The 19931-nt window shown below is 36.2% G+C and overlaps 1 protein-coding gene across 14 annotated transcripts in view; it reads left to right on the top strand.

Moving 5' to 3' along the window:
* Positions 1 to 19931, top strand: part of Anks1b (ankyrin repeat and sterile alpha motif domain containing 1B) — a 1133346-nt gene that overhangs the window by 489413 nt on the left and 624002 nt on the right. For all 14 annotated transcript variants that reach the window (XM_074084193.1, XM_074084191.1, XM_074084192.1 and 11 more), the window contains one exon: positions 1749 to 1885. In XM_074084193.1, the coding sequence (XP_073940294.1) occupies positions 1749 to 1885 (137 nt within the window). The remainder of the gene's footprint in view (positions 1 to 1748; positions 1886 to 19931) is intronic.

Here is a 19931-nt window from a genome sequence, read left to right as displayed (position 1 = left end):
AAATTGACAAATAAAACTAATAAAAATTATTTTTAGGCCACTGTTAGGTACAGAGCAAAATTGAGTAAGAGGATCTCTACCCACTATCAACATTCCTGGCCAGAGTGGTACATTTGTTACAACTGATGAACCTTACAGTCTTACCCCATTATTATCCAAAATACATTGTTTACATTAGGATTCACTCTTGATCTTTGTACATTCCTTGGGTTGGACAAACATACAATGACCTGTATCCACCAAAATAGTATCACACAGAATAGTTTAACTCACCTGAAAATCCTCTGTGCTTTTGCTATTCATGCCTCTCTCCTCTCAGCCTCTCACAACAGACTGTTTTATGTTTTTCTTTATAACATAGCATAAAAGCATAGCATAGCATAACAGAACATAATATCTGAAACATAGTTATCCCCAAACAAATGTTTTCAGATGTGTGTTTGAATGAATGAAAGAATGAAGAGAGACATTGGATAGAATCAGGGCATCTTTTCATTGTCGTGCTAACTAATGTTTTATCTATTTCAATATTTAGCCACACTTTCCTATCCTATTCAGATAACTCACCCACCTATTCTAAGATACGAATTCAAATCCCATATTATCTATTAAACCTTAGTTGAAAGTATGCTCTGGACACTTTTAAAATTCATTTTATGAGTGATCCATTTAACTCGGTGTGTCACATTTGAATTTTTTGTTTCATTATTCCCCAGCAAGACTGAGTTGTATTTTTATGTGGTGTGTGGAGTTTTACTGGAATTCAGCCCCTTGTTTTCTATGAGCAAGAGATGCCTTCATCTCTTGCTTTTCACTTGCAGTTACAGACTGGTCATAGACGACAAACCTGCTGGTTTATAAGGAATCCACTGCTTCAGTCTGTTTTGCATCAATTTAGCTGTCTAGAACAGAAAATTATTGGGACGCAGTTAAAAACATAACAGAGAAGTAAATTTTTTTGCAAAGTGAGCTGGCAATAATTTTCATGAAAAGTTATAGAGGACTGACAAATTCTTTTAAAATAATAAAACTTTTCTATGTGCTGGCAGAAGATATTTATAGAACATTTTAAACATTGCAAAACTGTATCTCGGATGTTATTTTGTTTTAATATGAGTTTAAGAGGAAAATGTTACATTTGATGCCAATTTTCAAGTTCCCTTTTTTGTTTTTAACTCCCTCTTGCTTCCATCACCAAACACCGATCTTTAGGGAAAATAAATTTAGATATTGAACTTCCATTCATTTAATTTTGACCATCTGTGATGATATGCTTATCTGGTGGTGATAAGTTTGTCTGTGGTAGAAGACCATTTGGTATAAATGACAGTTTTCATCAAGATTCAACATAAAGATCAATATTCGTTAGAAAGATCATTGGAAAGCCTTGAGCCAATCATATCATAAAATCACGTTCCTCTTTAGTCACAGTGAGGTCTTAGTCATTCACAGAGTAGATACAGTCTTATGAGCTATGGTGAATGATGTGTCATTATGAACTGAATAATATTGCTCTTTCCTTGTGGAACGGTACTACATGGGATGGTATTTACCTCTGTAGAAGAAAACAAACGTTTAATAAACATTATTGTAAATATATACCCCTGAGCATATTCCTCATTCCTCATGGTCTTGTAGTTGATACCCGTTTTAATTTGGAATCTCAACTCATGTTCACAAAAGTAATTTCAAGTCTTAAGAGGTAAACTGAGTGATAGGGTTCATGGCAGTTCTATGTCTATTCACAGATAATGCCTCGGAGGTAGCAATTACTGCTCCAGGAACTGGTAATCATAGAAACAGCTCAACAGGTCCAACACCTGACTGCTCACCTCCATCCCCTGACACTGCCCTCAAAAATATTGTAAAAGTTATTCGACCCCAGGTAAGTGCCCAGAATGACAGCATCTGTATTGTAATGTATTCTGTTTTTAAATCAAGCACATGTACACCACTAATATTGCAATGTCCAGCATTACTTAATGAATTTTTTAATTAAAAGAAAGGACTCAAAAAAGGCAGTTTGCTTCCTATGGAGTTGACAATAAACACTAAAATTTGTGTATATTATTAGAAGAAAGAAGGATAGCTTAGAAAATGGCTATTTCACATTTTTCTCTCACAACATTTAAATAATGATCTCCAATTATTGAATTCTTAATATGTCCTGATGTTTCCTGCTCTCCTTATGTTTATTCCTCAGCACCTGCTGCATTACTTGTGCTTACTTCCCTATCCCCCAACCCCAGTTGCTTTAATATATTTTCTTTAAGTGCCCTCTTCCTTATAGTTTGTAATAATGTTGTCTGTGTTTGCTATTACACCTCTCATTGCTCCTTATTTTCTTCCAGTGTAACTGACTAGTCTCTTTACCCTTTGTTCTTTTTTTCTATTCCTGTCACTTGTCTGCATGGGCTTGTTTCTCTTTCCCCTTCTCTTTCAGTTGGGTTTCCCAGTAGGCGGTTTGCAGGCAAGCTTTAGAAATATCATTGGGACACACTGTTCTGTGGTATTTCATTTGAAATAGCACTTATAAAGATGTTTGCATTTTATTTTTGCCAACAGATGGACCCAGAACATGGAATTGGTGGTGTTCTGAACCTGACTGGTTCCTAATGGACTTTGTAAAATCTAAGAGAGGGGGTTTAGGATCCAATCAGTGCCATTCACCATCTATTGAGACATATAGTATGAATAAATCCCTTGAGCCAACTGTAGTGCAAATGTGTCCTTTAAGACTAAGTGAACAATTATCTGTTTAATATCCTACCTTCTTTAATATAATTTTGGATTATTTTAAATAATCCTATCCTCATCAGTAAAATGGTATTTCAACTTCACATATCCACTAGAGTTTATAGAACACTTTCATGTAAAGTATTTCATTAACCTTCATCAATTCCAAGGGAATCTATACTCTAGTATTATGAATAAATGGACGGTGTTCTAAAGGGAGCTAAATTATCCAATTGATTTGGAGTTCCTTTGTTTTCCTTTAGTATAATAGTTGTCTCCTCCTGTCAGAGGTCAAAAGTCCTCATGAGGTTGTAAAAATCGAATTTGTAAGCTCAGGGTTTTTTAGGCACAGATATTTTACAATGCCCCAGTATGTGGAGGAGAGAAGTATTTTCAACCATCCCCTTTCATATTTTCAGGGAAATTTGATCTCAGTCTATTATGTTCAAGGAATAAACTTCACTAAATCCATATTTAGATGCTATATGTCATACTTGTCAGTGGTTCATTTATTATATGAGGGTATTTCTGGTATTACTGTGTATTTATTACATTTACATTATATTAAAACTGTTTGGGTTAGACATTGTCCTCTATATGTTTAAAAAATTCACTACAAAATGTTATTTAATTTTATCCCAATGTAAATTCTCTAATATAAATGTACTTTGTAAGGAAATATAGGCCCCAAAAGTGACCACGTGGAGAGGAGTGATCTGGCCAAGAGATTCTTTATTGCCGGGTGGGAGAGGGAGAGAGCAGAGAGCCGAGAGAGAGAGAGAGAGAGAGAGAGAGAGAGAGAGAGAGAGAGAGAGAAGGGCAGGTGCTTAAATACCCCTCAGTGAGACTCAGCATGATCTGATTGGTTAGGATCTTATGGTTCATGCTGATTGGAGGTTGGGGCAGAAGGAGGATTCAAGCTAGACTTGAGGCAGGACCATGATCCTGGAAAACAGAAGCTTAAGGGTGCAGTAAGAACTGAAACCTATCAGCGCCATTATTGCCAACATACTTGGTCATTTAATGAATGAAAAACAGATTGGTAGGAGATCTTATTCTATAAATTCTTTTCTGCATATTTAATTTTTTAAAATTCAGGTTAGTTTATTTTGGTAAACTTTGAAGAAAAGTAGAAATAATATCAAAGCCAGAAATTCCATTTTTACTCTATTCCTTGCTTCTGTCAGTTCTTCTTATGACTTCTGACCTCCTGGGGCATTCATTGTACAGATAAAGAAGAAAAGAATTCATATGGAAGTAATTATGAGGGAGTATTGGGGTAAAGCAGGTAGTTTAGGAAAGGGTCTGGGGATCAGAGTATATACCTCCAGGATGGATAGGTGGATAGGATAGGAGACTCTGGTATATTCTGAAAAGTTACAGGTGTGTCAGAGATGAAAAATTGTTGAGAGCTACTATTCCAAAGAAAAGATAATTTTGTAGGCTCTTACACAAGAGCCTACATTTTGATCACAGGTTTAATCCTATGAAGTGTTTGCTAATCTTGCTTTCTCTCTGGAAATATGAGAAATGTGAAGTTAGATTTACTTATGGATATTCAAGTACTTTTCCCCCATTTACTAATTAGAAATTAATAACATAGTTGAGATTGTTATTTAACTTTTAAAACTGATGATGACACCTGTAATCTCAGGTACATGGGAGCAGGAGAGGAGTAGGATCATGGTTCAAGGCCAGCCCAAGCAAAAAAAAGTTAGTGAGACCCTATCTCAAAAAGCAAGCCAGGCATGTGTCCTAGCTATGCTAGAGGAAGAGGTAGAAGAATCATGGTCCAAGGCCTGTGACCGTTTCTGGAGAAAACACTAAAGCAAAAAGGGCTAGGGGCATAGCTCAAGTGTTCAAGCTTTTGCCTCGCAAGTGCAAGGCCTCAAGTTCAAACCTTAGTACTTAAACAAATAAGCAACAAACACAACAAAAAAAACTGGTGATACACCTTGAAAATAAAGTATAAATACAAACTTTTGGATATGGCTTTATATTTTCTTCCTGTACATTAGATGATGAGCTTGGTCTTTTATTGTGGGAAGAATGATATTGAAGAGGTGAGATGAAGACCAAGCTTGCATCTGACTCACTGAAAATAGATGCTCAGGGTGCTTCATGCATGCCTTTATCTGGATTGGTTTCCCTAATTCTACCTGTAAATGGAGAGTATCCATTGTAACCAAGGAATCCTTGTTTTCAGCATGATAGGGGCTGATTATGCATTGCAAGTGTTTGTGATTAGTATGTTAATTTGGAGTCTGCAGACTTTCCAGTGCTTTGTTGAGTTTGTTTTTATTCAGCATATTTATTAACTGGCTAAGTCACAGCTGTTAGTTCTGCATCTTTGTTTGATCTTTTCACCTTTGTTTCAATGGGTTCTTTCATGTCTTAAAATCTTCCAGATTGTGAAACATTCTATTTTTAATTAATAGGGACTGAAATATTTATATACTTCTGGCTTATCTTTGTTTCTCCCAAGAATATTAACCCACAAGCCTGAGTTTCTCTATTTACAAGAATTCAAAAAGCTAGGTTCACTTACTTATACTTGAAAATAAAATTTCATTTACACTTGGAAAATACTTGAGAAAATTATCTTTGGAAAAGATATTAGGTAGGTCTATTGACATACCAATTATCTTCTTTCTACTAAATAACTACTTGGGTTTTTGTTTCAATTTGACATATAAAATTGCATATATTTATTGTGCACAACAGGATGTTTTGAAGTGTATCTACATGGTAAATGTAGCTAATTAATAAACACGTTGTGGTAAGAACACTTAACATCCACTCCCTTAGCATTTTTCAAGTATAATTTTCATTAGCACAGTTACCATGCTGTACAATGATAGGTGTTTGGAATTTATACTTCTTTATCTAACTATAAGTGTGTATCCTCTGACCAACGTCTTTCCAACTTCTTCTTCCTGTCCACCCTAGACTCTGGTAACCATCATTCTAGTCTATACTTCTGTGAGAGCAACTTTTTAAAATTCCACTTATGAGTGAAATGATGAAGTGTTTACCTTTCTCTTCCTGGCCTAACATCAGTAATCTTCAGGGAAATGCAAATTAAAACTACAATGAGATGTCATCTTATTCCTTTAAAATGGCTACTACTGAAAAGACAAAAGATAACAAGTCCTGACAAGGATATAAAGAAAAGTGAACTCTTATACATTGTGAGTAGGAATGTAAATTAGTACAGTCATTATGGAAAACTGTATGGAGGTTCCTCAAAAAACTAAAATTACAGCTATGATATGATAGAGCTACCTTATGATTTAGCAATCTACTGCCAGGTGTATATCCAAACGAACTGAAATAGGTTTGTGGAAACCTGCACTCCATATTCACTGCAGCACTATTCATAGTAGCCAAGACATAGAGTCAATCACCAGTGGGTGAATGGATGAAGAAAATTGACACATGCAGGCAAGTGACTCATGACTGTAATCCCATCTACATGGGAGATCACAGGTAAGAGGATCATAGTCAGGAGCAAAACCCTGCCTCAAAAATAACTAAGGCAAAATAAGGGCTGGGGGTGTTGCTCAGGTGGTAGATCACCCACCTAGCAAGCATGAGGTCCTGAGTTCAAACCCTAGTATCCCCAAAAAAAGAAAGAAAGGAAGAAAGGAAGGGAGTGGGGAGAAGGAAGGGAAGGAAGAAGAAAATGTGGTACATAGTCAGCTTTAAAAATCCTGTCATTTGTGGCAACATGCGTGAATCTGGGAGATATTATGCTAAGTGAAATAAGCCAGACTTTTAATTTTTAAAATGTTTCCTGGTAAAACACTTTCCCCAGTTGAGTAATAAAATACTCAGAGCCTAAGTATACAACTTGATACCTTGATGATTGTATTTTTAGATGTGATCATACCTAAAGATACAGCACACTGCATCGATGCAGCTTCCTCAGGCCCCTTTCCAATTAAATTGCCATCATTTTTGCCTCAGAGCAAAGTACTTTCTGACATTTATAACCAAATACAAGGGTTGTGTGTTCTTGGACTTCTCATAAATGGAATCCTGCAGAGAGTGTATGGTGCATCAGTGTTTGGTTTCTTTTGTTCAACATGTTTTTTTTTAATATGTCCATGTTACTGCTTTTTTTGCTGAGTAGTAAGTATTCCACTGGATTAATATACTACAGTTTGTTTATCCTTTCTCCTGTTGAGTTATACTTTGCTTGTGTTGTTTCCTGTTGGTTACCATTATGTGTGAATGCACATTTATGAATCATTTAAAAGCTATTGGTTTTATGTATGTATGTAAGTGTGGAATGGTAGGGTCATGGGGTAGATAACTTTATTGTATACACAATTTTTCTTAGGTGGAACTGGGTTTGAAGTCTGGGTCTCTTGTTTGCTTAGCAAGTGCTCTACCACTTGCTCCATGGCCCCAGTTCTGCTGGTTGGGTTTTGAGATAGGGTCTTGCTAAATTTTCTCTGGGCTGGGCTTGAACTGTGGTCTTTCTTTCTCTGCCTCCAGGGAGCTGGGATCACAGAGGCATTATCCACCAAGCTCAGCCTACTTTATAAAAACATTTCCAATGGTTTTTGAAATTAGTCATTCTATTTTATAATCACCAATAACAATATATGAGAATTTCAGTTTTATGTAGGTTGAATGATTTCTCATAATTTTGGTTAGAATTTTTCTGATGACTAATGATACTTAGCTACTTTTCCTATGGTTGTTGACCATTCTTTTGTCTTCTTATGTGAATTTTCTGTTTATTTCTTTTTATGGATTTGTTCAACATTCTAATTATTGATTCATACTAATATTTATAAGTTCTCTTATAATTCCAAAAGATATGGACCCTTTCTCAGATACATGCACTGCAAATATTTTCCCCCAGTTTGTGATTTGCCTCAACATTTTCTTTTCTTTTTCCTTTTTTTTTATTGTGCTAAGGGTACAATGTGGCATTTACAAAAGTTCTTATAATATATCAAATATATCATACCTGAATCCACCCCCTCCATCATTCTCCTTTATCCCCATTTCCCCTATTCCTAGAATAGCTTCAACAGTTCTCATTTTTTCCATTTACATACATGTGTACACAGTATTTGTACCATATTCACCCTCCTATACACTTTCCCCAGATCCTTCTCCTTCCCACTGGTCCAACCCCTTAACAGGTCCCCCAGAGGACCTGTTCTGCCCTCCTGTTCTCTGATTTTGTATATATTATAACCTCAATTTGTTCATCTCCTCTATTTTGCTTCTTTCTATATTAGTTCCCTTCATATGGTGATTTCAACAAGTTTAAAAATTCTCTATTCATTCTTGTATAGAGAATACATCAACCATATTCACCCTCTTAACTTTCTTCTTTTGCCCTCCCTCTCTCGTATGTGACTTCCCCCAGTGTGACCTGTTTTTCATGATATTACGGTGTTTATATTGTCTTTATTCCACATATAAGAGAAAACATACACTTTTTGGCATTCTGAACCTGGCTAACTTCACTTAAAAGTGAAGGGTACAATGTGGCTCTGTAGGGTAGCTTGAAGTTGGGTATTGAGATACCTCCACTGTGTCTTAACATTTTCTTATATGTCTTTTGATGAGCAGAATGTTTTCATTTTGATGACATCCAATTTATTTTTAAATTTTCCTTTATGATTAGTGTTTCTTTTGTCTTGTCCAGGTTGTGAATATATGCTTTCAATTTGTTTCTATAAGCTTTCTGGTCTGGCTTTTATGTTTAAATCTATGATCCATCTCAAATTATTTTGTATATGAAGTGAGGTATGGGTCAAGATTTATGTTTTGCTGCATGGAAAAAAACTTTCTTCATTGAGTTAAATGAATGCTTTATAATTATTTCTTTTACTTTCTAATTGTTGATATTTAGAAATACAATTAAGTTTATATTACCTATTTGATTTCATTTAAAAGTTATGGTAGTTTTTGGTTTATAAAAAAATTTCAAGGATTCCAAGATGGCGGCTAGAGGGAGGAAGCAGAAAGTGTGCCTCCTACAGTGAAATCTTGGAGAAACGCCGGAGACACACCTTGCAGGCAAGGTCACTGAGAAGAGGCAAAACTTTGACCCCTCCACCCCTCCAGCCTGCGCAGAGAATCTCCACTTCACATTAAACAGAGAAATCAGGAGGGTCCCCGGGCCTCCAGTCGCCCGTGCCCAGATGGCTTGGGAAGACATGGACAAGGTGAGCTAAGTGGTACACGGTACTTCCACAGACAACCCTGGGCCAGATCAGCATAGCCCCCTGGACAGACCGACCCCCACCTGGGGAAAAAAAGAGAAACTGAGTAATAAGCAATAGGAACAATAAAGACATGTGGCAAAAAGGGTGGGGCGCCCTGAGCTCTGAAAAGGAGGGGAGAGGAATCCTTCCTGGAATTGTACATAAACAAGCTGGGCCTGGCCAGAGAGGCTCCAGTGGAGTGGGGGAGCGTGCCCAGCAACCAGGAGTGGGAAAGCTTGTGAGAGTGGTGGAGGGAGGAAAACTCCACAGGAGAGAGGGGAAGACCCACCTCCCATGTGAGCTGTAAACAAACACGCCAGCCAGCAGGAGCAGCAGCACACACCCAGCAATCAGGAGCGGGAAAGCTTGTAAAAGTGGCGGTGGGAGGAAAACTCCACAGGAGAGGGGGGAAGACCCACTTTCCATGTGAGCTGTAAACAAACACACAGGCCTGAGAAAGTGGGTGCAGTCACCTCCCCCAGTGTGCTTGGAAAGGGGAAAGCTTGTAGCAGGGGCTCGCGCACAGGAGAACCCTGAGTAAATAAAGCCTACAGGGCCAGGTGAGTGCTAAGCTCACCCCAGAGATCTGCATAAATAACACTTCCAGCAACAGCAGGCTGACAGCAGCAGGCAGGCAAGCCACAGCCGCAGATACCATTCACAGAAATGTCTTCAGACTCTTTTTTTTCTCTCCCTATCTTTGAAGAGAAAACAACCGAACTGCACCTGCATGCTGAAAAACTTACTGAAACTGTATTGCATTTGAACTTGTGCAGTTTTGTTCTACTTTATGTCTCCCCTTTGATAAGACAACTACAAAACAACATCTGAAGCACCATCTCCAGGATTGGAGGCTGAGGGACGAACACCAAAATTATTAAGACTGAAATTTCATTGCATTTGAACTTGGAGGTTTTTATTTTTTATTCTGTTTTATTTTATTTTATATATATATTTTTTCTTTTGTTTACTTATTTTTTAATTCTTATTCTTATCTTTACTCTTTTTATTTTTTAATTTCAATCCTCTCTCTGTCTCTCTAATGCCTTTTCAGATTATGGTTGATTAGTACATGGTCTCTCCCTGTTTATATCTTTGAAACTTTTCTGTTGGTTTCTTTGTTTTGTTTTTTTCTATTTGATTATTTTTTTCCTTTAACTTCTTTGCTTTCCATAACCCTCTCACCCTTCCATTCTAAATATCACTATAGTGCAATTATTACAAGCCAGAAAATACTTAATTGCACACAGTACAGGGACACTAACAACACCAAGGACAATGATGGGAAGACAGAAAAAACAGGGAAACCAGATTCCCCACAGCAAAAAATTACTACAGGAACCAGAGGGAAATGAAGAAAACAGATACTTAGATCCAGTTTCCAACAAAATGAAGATAAACTATGGCAAAGAACCCAATGAAGCCCACAAGAATAATTTAAAAGAAGATATACTACAGGTACTCAATGAGAATTTTATAGAGATGATACTGGATATGGTCAACCAAAATGTACAGGAGACACTCAAGAAATTCCAACATGACAAAAATAGAGAATTTGAAAAAGCAAAAGAAGAAATAAAGGAAAACATAGAAGCACTGTATAAATACCAAAGTGAAACAGAGAACATGATTAATAAAGAGATAAATGAACTCAGGACAAAAATAGACAATATTAAAGAGGAAACCAGCCAGGATATGGAAAACCTCAGAAAAAAGAACAAAATAGAACTGCAAAACAAAATGGAAGGCCAATCCAGCAGAATAGAACAAACAAAAGACAGAATCTCAGAACTTGAAGATGAAATGGTAATTAAAGGAGAAACCAAAGAACTATTAATTAAACAACTCAAGACCTGTGAAAAGAAAATGCAAGAACTCACCAACTCCATCAAAAGACCAAACTTGAGAATCATGGGCATTGAAGAAGGACAAGAGGTGCAAGCAAAGGGAATGCGTAATATATTCAACAAAATAATAACGGGAAATTTCCCAAATCTAGAGAAAGATATTCCCATACAGATGCAAGAGGCCTCCAGGACACCAAACAGACCAGATCAAAATAGAACTACCCCACGACATATCATCATTCAAACAACAAGTTCAGAAACTAGGGAAAGAATATTGAAGGCTGTAAGAGAGAAAAAACAAATAACATACAAAGGTAAACCCATCAAAATTACAGCAGACTTCTCAACAGAAACATTAAAAGCAAGAAGAGCATGGGGTGAGATCTTCCGGGCACTGAATGAAAATAACTTCAACCCCAGGATACTCTACCCAGCAAAACTATCATTCAAAATAGATGGAGCAATAAAAGTCTTCCATGATAAGCAGAAACTAAAACAATATGTGACCACAAAGCCACAACTACAAAGGATTCTTCAAGGGATTCTGCACACAGAAAGTGAAACCCAACATAACCATGAAAGGACAGGTAGCACCAAACTACAGAAAAAGAAAAAGCAGGACAGTAGAGAGTAACCTCATCTTAGGTACACACAATCAAACCTTCAAACAATTAGGATAACTAAATAACAGGAATCACCACATACCTATCAGTACTAATGCTTAATGTTAACGGACGTAATTCACCCATTAAAAGGCACCCCTTGACGAAATGTATTAAAAAGGAAAATCCAACAATTTGTTGCTTACAGGAGACCCATCTCACTGACAGAAATAAGCATAGGCTTAGGATGAAAGGCTGGAAGAAGATTTACCAAGCCAATGGCCCCTGAAAACAGGCAGGAGTAGCAATACTTATCTCTGACAAAGTAGACTTCAAACCTACATTGATCAAACGAGAGAAAGAAGGACATTCCATGCTAATAAAAAGGGAAATAGACCAAAAGGAAATAATAATTATCAACCTATATGTACCCAATGTCAATGCACCCAATTTCATCAAAAATACCCTGAAAGACCTAAAAGCATATATTACCTCCAACACAGTGGTTGTAGAAGACCTTACCACCCCATTATCATCAATAGATAGGTAATCCAAATAAAAAAATCAATAAAGAAATCCAAGATCTAAAATATACAATAGATCAAATGGGCCTACTTTATGTCTACAGAAAATTTCATCCAACATCTACACAACATACATTCTTGTCAGCAGCCCATGGAACCTTCTCCATAATAGATCATATCTTAGGGCCCAAAGTAAGCGTCAGCAAATATAAGAAAATAGAAATTATACCGTGCATACTATCTGATCCCAATGCAGTAAAAGTAGAACTCAACAACAAAAGTAAAGACAAAAAACATGCAAACAGCTGCAAACTAAATAACTCATTACTTAATGAACAATGGGTTATTGATGAAATCAAAGAGGAAATTAAAAAGTTCCTGGAAGTCAATGAAAATGAAAACACAACCTACTGGAACCTATGAGACACAGCAAAGGCAGTCCTGAGAGGAAAGTTTATAGCCATGAGTGCATATTAAAAAGACTGAAAGATCCCAAATCAATGACCTAATGATACATCTCAAACTCCTAGAAAAACAAGAACAAGCAAATCCCAAACAGAAGGAGAGAAATAATAAAAACAATGAAATAGAAACCAAAAAAACCATACAAAGAATTAATGAAACAAAAAGTTGGTTCTTTGAAAAAATAAACAAGATCAACAGACTCCTGGCAAACCTGACTAAAATGAGGCGAGAAAAAACCCAAATTAGTAGAATCAGGAATGCAAAAGGGGAGATAACAACAAAAACCATGGAAGTCCAGGAAATCATCAGAGACTACTTTGAGAACTTTTATTCAAATAAATTTGAAAATTATAATGAAATGGACAGATTTCTAGATACATATGATCATCCAAAACTGAACCAAGAGGAAAGTAATCACCTGAATATATCTATAACACAAAATGAAATTGAAGCAGCAATCAAGAGTCTCCCCAAATTAAAAGTCCAGGACCTGATGGATTCTCTGCTGAATTCTATCAGACCTTTAAAGAAGAACTGATACCAACCCTCCTTAAACTGTTCCACGAAATAGAAAGGGAAGGAAAACTGCCAAACACATTTTATGAAGCAAGTATTACACTTATCCCAAAACCAGGCAAAGACACCTCCTAAAAGGAGAACTATAGGTCAATCACCTTAATGAACATTGATGCAAAAATCCTCAACAAATAATGGCAAACCGAATTCAACAACACATCAAAAAGATTACTCACCACGACCAAGTAGGCTTCATCCCAGGGATGCAGGGGTGGTTCAACATACGGAAATCAATAAATGTAATAAACCACATTAACAGAAGCAAGACTTGATCATCTCAACAGATTCACAAAAAGCCTTTGATAAGATCCAACACCATTTCATGATAAAAGGTCTAAGAAAACTAGAAATAGAAGGAAAGTACCCCAACATTATAAAAGTATATATGACAAATCTACAGCCAGCATTATACTTAATGGAGAAAAACTGAAACCATTCCCTCTAAAATCAGGAACCAGACAAGGATGCCCACTATCTCCACTCCTATTCAACATAGTACTAGAATTCCTAGCCAGAGCAATTAGGCAAGAAGAAGGAATAAAAGGAATACAAATAGGTAAAGAAACTATCAAAATATCCCTATTTGCAGATGACATGATCCTATACCTTAAAGACCCAAAAAAACTCTACCCAGAAGCTCTAGACATCATCAAGAGCTACAGCAAGGTAGCAGAATATATAATCAAAATAGAAAAATCATTAGCATTTCTATACACTAATAATGAACAAACTGAGAAAGAATATATGAAAACAATTCCATTTACAATAGCATCAAAAAAAATCAAATACTGAGGTGTAAACTTAACAAAGGATGAGAATTACCTCTACAAGGAATACTATAAACTTATGAAGAAAGAGATTGAGAAAGACTATAGAAAGTGGAGAGATCTCCCATACTCATAGATTGGTAGAATCCACATAGTAAAAATGTCTATACTCCCAAAAGTAATCTACATGTTTAATGCAATTCCCATCAAAATTCTAATGACATTCATTAAAGAGATCGAAAAATCTAGCATTAAATTTATATGGAAACACAAGAGGCCACGAATAGCCATGGCAATACTCAATCAAAAGAACAATGCTGGAGGTATCACGATACCTGACTTCAAACTATATTACAAAGCAGTAGCAATAAAAACAGCATGGTACTGGCACAAAAACAGACATGAAGACCAGTGGAACAGAATAGAGGACCCAGATATAAAGCCACACAACTATAACCAACTTGTCTTTGACAAAGGAGCTAAAAATATACGATGGAGAAATAGCAGCCTCTTCAACAAAAACTGCTGGGAAAACTGGTTAGCAGTCTGCAAAAAACTGAAACTAGATCCATGTATATCACCCTATACCAAGATTAACTCAAAATGGATCAAGGATCTTAATAGCAGACCCCAAACTCTAAAGTTGATACAGGGAAGAGTAGGAAATACTTTGGAGTTAGTATGTATAGGTAAGAACTTTCTCATTGGAATCCCAGCAGCACAGCAACTAAGAGATAGCATAGATAAATGGGACCTCATAAAACCAAAAAGCTTCTGTTCACCAAAAGAAATGGTCTCTAAACTGAAGAGAATACCCACAGAGTGGGAGAAAATATTTGCCAGCCACACATCAGACAAAGGACTGATAACCAGAATATATAGGGAACTTAAAAAACTAAATTCTCCTAAAGCTAATGAACCAATAAAGAAATGGGCAAGTGAACGAAACAGAACTTTCTCAAAAGAAGAAATTCAAATTGCCAGAAAACACATGAAAAAATGCTCATCATCTCTAGCAATAAAGGAAATGCAAATTAAAACCACACTAAGATTCCACCTCACCCCTGTTAGAATAGCCATCATCAGCAACACCACTACCAACAGGTGTTGGCGAGGATGTGGGGAAAAAGGAACCCTCTTACAATGTTGGTGGGAATTTAGACTAGTACAATCACTCTGGAAAAAAATTTGGAGGCTACTTAAAAGCTAAACATTGGTCTACCATTTGATCCAGCAATACCACTCTTGGGGATATACCCAAAAGACTGTGACACAGGTTACTCCAGAGGCACCTGCACACCCATGGTTATTGCAGCACTATTCACAATAGCCAAGTTATGGAAACAACCAAGATGCCCCACCACTGATGAATGGATCAAGAAAATGTGGTATCTATACACAGTGGAATTTTATGCAGCCATGAAGAAGAATGGAATGTTATCATTCACTGGTAAATGGATGGAATTGGAGAACATCATTCTGAGTGAGGTTAGCCTGGCCCAAAAGACCAAAAATCATATGTTCTCCCTCATATGCGGACATTAGATCAAGGGCAAACACAACAAGGGGTTTGGACTTAGAGCACTTGATAAATCGAGAGCACACAAGGGATGTGTGAGGATAGTTAAGACACCTAAAAAATTAGCTAGCATTTGTTGCCCTTAACACAGATAAACTAAAGCAGATACCTTAAAAGCAACTGAGGCCAATAGGAGAAGTGGACCAGGAACTAGAGAAAAGGTGAGGTAAAAAAGATTTAACCTAGAAGGTAACACACATACATAGGAAATCAATGTGAGTCAACTCCCTGTATAGCTATCCTTAACTCAACTAGCAAAAACTCTTGCTCCTTCCTATTATTGCTTATAGTCTCTCTTCAACAAAATTAGAGATAATGGGGTGGGGGGGGGGAGTGGGAGGGGGCTGAGTGGGTGGTAAGGGATGGGATGAGGGCAGGGGGGAGAAATGACCCAAGCATTGTATGCCCATATGAATAATAAAACAATAAAAATTTAAAAAAAATTTCCTTCAAGTTTTCTCCTGTCATCTGACAATAATGATAGCTCACTTCTTCTTTTCTAATCTTTTATACCTTCTATCTTTTTCTTTTTTCTGAACTATAATGAAATAGTACATTGAAGTCATAAACCTATAAATCCTTGTATTATTCCTTATCTTTGGGAGAAAGCATTCAGTATTCCAACATTAACTATAAAATGACCTATTAGTTTGTTTTTTTTGTCTGACTCCTACTCCTAGTTTCCTGAGAGTTTTTAGCATAAAATGGTGTTAAAAGTTTTTAATTATTTTTTCTGTTTTATTTGGTAATCATGATTTTCTCCTCTCACTTTTTAGTGATGTAGTAAATTACATTCTTTTATTTTGAGTGTTAGTCTAACTTTGTATTTCTGAAAAAATACTTGGTTGTGATGTCAGAGAGTCAAAATGACTAATATTTGATCTTTTGGCTGGTATTTGGGAATGATATTAATAGAGATAGGAAAGACTTGAACAGTAGATCATTTGAAGAAAGATGAGCTATTCCTGAACTCCTACCTATGTTGGACTCTGTTTAGATGTGTGGCAACCAATCTAAATGGAACAAATGTTTTGGATATTTGGCTGGGATATTGTGTGTGCTTAATGAACTAACAAGAAAGTGCCTAAATGAACATCATCTCTCCATGCCATTATTAAGAATCTTGAAGAAGGGTTACATAAAATTCTTGCCAAATCTGGAGTACCATTTTACTGGGCACTGTAGGGTTATAGAACTCATATGTTAGATTTTAAAATTAGAAATAAGAGTGGGTATGTAAAAGGCAGAGTCATAACACTCAGAAAGGATATAAAATATTGGATTGGATTGCAGCAAAAATAGATAAGGAATAAGAAGACCTTCAAAGAGATAGTCTTTAAAGTATTTTATTATTGAGTACTGAACAAGTTATTTCTATTACAGAGTATATGTTCCATTAATTTCTTATAAAAATGCTATGAGGTAGGTATTTTTTTCTTTATTTTATAGATTGGCCTGAGGCTTACACTGGTTGAATGATTTTGTAATTAGCCAGTAGTCTTTCTACTAATGCTAACTTTCTCATTATGGAGAAAACAATCAAGATTGTATAGCAGTATTCCAGAGAGATGAAATTTGAGAAGAGAATAATGGATTAGAAAAAGAAAGAAGAGCAAAAATATAGATCACCAGAGATAGTCTAAAAGAGAAAACCAAGGGGAGGGAACTGTATTCCTCATTTGGAGCTTTGCATCAAAAGCTCTGTGAGAATGCTAAAAACAGGAAAAGCATTAATAATAGAAAATAATCTTAGGCTAAAGAGAGCAATTTGAAAAGAGACAAAGTCGAGAAAGAAGTCAGTGGGACTTCATCTGAACCCAGGTAAATGAAAGGGAAGGAGAAGCACTCCGTGCTTTGCAGAGGGTTACATCCTGACAAACCTTTTTAAGTTGAAAACATCATAAGTCAAAAATTCATTGACTATACCTATTGTACCGAACATCATCGCTTAGCAATACAGTACATTGCAGAATAGCCATTATTGACCCTCATGACTGTGTGGGTGACAGTGTGGCTCACTGCAACTGCCTGGCATATGAGAGGGTAGCATACCATATATTATCAGCCTGTGAAAAGATGAAAAATTCAAAATTTGAAGTATGGTTTCTAACCATATATTGCTTTTGCACCATTAAAGATTTGAAAAGTTGTTAAGCTGAACCATTGTAAGTTGGGTACTATCTATATTTTTAACTTAATATTCCTGGACAGGATATAGATGATCTGTGAATTTCATGGAGTTTTATGCAAAATTTTTCCTGTAGTACCCTTTTCAAAGAATTGAATCCTAATCAAAAAGTATGCTTCTATTACATACCTTTGGGTAACCTTTCTGACCCTCAATTTGTTTGTCAATAAAATGAAGGTGGTATTTGCTCTCGTGCTTCCCAGGAATAGTAATAAGGTTGAAGCCAGTTAAAATTGACCATGGTTCTGTGTAAACTCTAAAGCCCTGTAGTGAGCCAACTTGTTATTATAATGTATTTTAAATCATGTGTTCCCATGTTTGAAATAAAACCATTAGAAGCACTGCTCTTGCTTTCATCCACATGTGCCTCTGATGATTGCAACTTTGGCTTTTATAAAATGTATTTAAGTTCCCTTAATCATTTGAATCTACCCAAGATGATGTTGATTAAATATGCTATGATTCCTACAACCAGCATCTCATTTCTTAGAGGCATCAGCATAAGAGAGCCACAGGAATTATAAACTCCTTGAATCTGGAATGTGAGAAAAGACATTGCAGATAAATGGCAGAGTGGTGGCAAGGCTGACCTAATTCAGGGGACAGAAAATTTTTTTTAAAACCCAGAATCTAGAAAGCACAGACTATGTACTACATCTTCTATTAAAATCTAAAATCATCAATCCTGCCTTCATCAATTTGTACTGCTATAAAAAATGCTTAAAGCTGGGTAATTTTAAAATATTTTTATTAGTATATATTAGTTGTATATGGGGTTTTATTGTGGCAGTTCTACATATGCATTACAGAATAACCCAATTTGGTTCATCCCCTCTATTACTCTTTCTCTTCTTGTTCCCTCTTCTTAAAATGACAAGTTTCAATATACCCTATTCATACATGTATAGAAAGTATATCACCCATATTCACCCCCTTTTACCCTCTTCATTTATCCTTCCCCTCCTACTAGTACGTTCCCCTTATATTTTCCTGTTTTATATTTCTGTCCTCCATTGATAAGTGTCTGTTCATTGTTCAGTGGGGTTTGCCTTGGTATTTTATTTGTAAATATACTATACTTCAATTAGTCCACTATTCTTCTTTACCCTTTTCCCTAGCCCATATTGTTTAACAGTTTTCACTGTGTTTCCTCTTGTCTTGTTCCTATAAAGAAGTGATGTATTCCAATATTTTTCACTCTCTATCATTCTCTTCTTTTCTATCTCCTCCCCATGTCTCTCTAATAGCCCCACTTTGGAAACATATATATATATATATATATATATATATATATATATATAAAATGATTGTATTTGGGTGTACCTTCCACATGTGAGAGAAAACATATGACCTTTGTTTTTCTGAAACTGGGTAATTTTTAAAGAATGGAAATTTATTTCCTCATAGTTGTGGAGCCTGGGAAGTTCAGTATTAATGATGAGGACTATGCTCTACTTCCAAGGTGGCACCTTAATGCTGCATCCTCAGCATTGAAATCTAATCTCATCCTTCTTATTGGGTCACTTCTTATGGATCGCATTGGGTAAAGTTAAAAGTTTCCAATTACTTCTGGCTCTAAATTCAAGGGAACCTGTATGAGTACATGATGAACAGTATACCAATATATGAATCTAAAGTTAATCATATTAACTTCCTCATCTTTCCTGTTTTGAAATCCTGGAATTTAGCAATGAACGTATTGGAGCACATATCATTATTTATTTACTCATTGATTCACTAAGCATAGTTGAGTGCTTTCCATATGCTGGACATCTTAAGGATAATTTGGATAGGAAGATAACTAAAATATAGATTCTACCCCAAAGGAACATTTAATGAACTGGGAGGCTCTACTCTACACAGGACTTTCAGAATTTCACCAATGGAGGTCACTGACCAAACAATTGGGGGTTGTCCTCAGACCTTTTCTCTTCTCAATCTACATTCACTCCTTTATGTATTCTTATTTTGGTCTAGAGCCCATATATATGTGTGTGTGTGTGTGTGTGTGTGTGTGTGTGTGTGTGTGTGTGTGTGTGTGTATACACATATATTTATTTATGTTGGTTACTCCTAATTTAATATTTAATATTTCTTGCCCAGACTTCTTCACTGAACTTCAGGCTCATATCCAGGAGGCAACTTTAAATCTCAAAGGGGTATCTAATTAGCATTAAAAATAACATAGCACTAAGTTTAGTATTTCAGTTAATGGTAGCTCAACTAAATTCCATATCCAATCCATCAGAAAATCCTCTAGGACAGGAATTCTCAAAGTGTGGTTCAGAATCCTTTGGTGGCTTCCAAAACAGTTTCAGAAGGTCTGTGAGGTCAACTGTATGAAAAGGAAAAAGACATTTTCCCTTTTTCCATGTGACTGCTGAGCAGAATTTCTCAGAAGCTACGTGGTT

The sequence above is a fragment of the Castor canadensis genome, chromosome 8 (genome assembly GCF_047511655.1).
Source record: "Castor canadensis chromosome 8, mCasCan1.hap1v2, whole genome shotgun sequence".
Taxonomy (NCBI): domain Eukaryota; kingdom Metazoa; phylum Chordata; class Mammalia; order Rodentia; family Castoridae; genus Castor; species Castor canadensis.
This window is presented reverse-complemented; position numbering and strand designations above follow the sequence as displayed.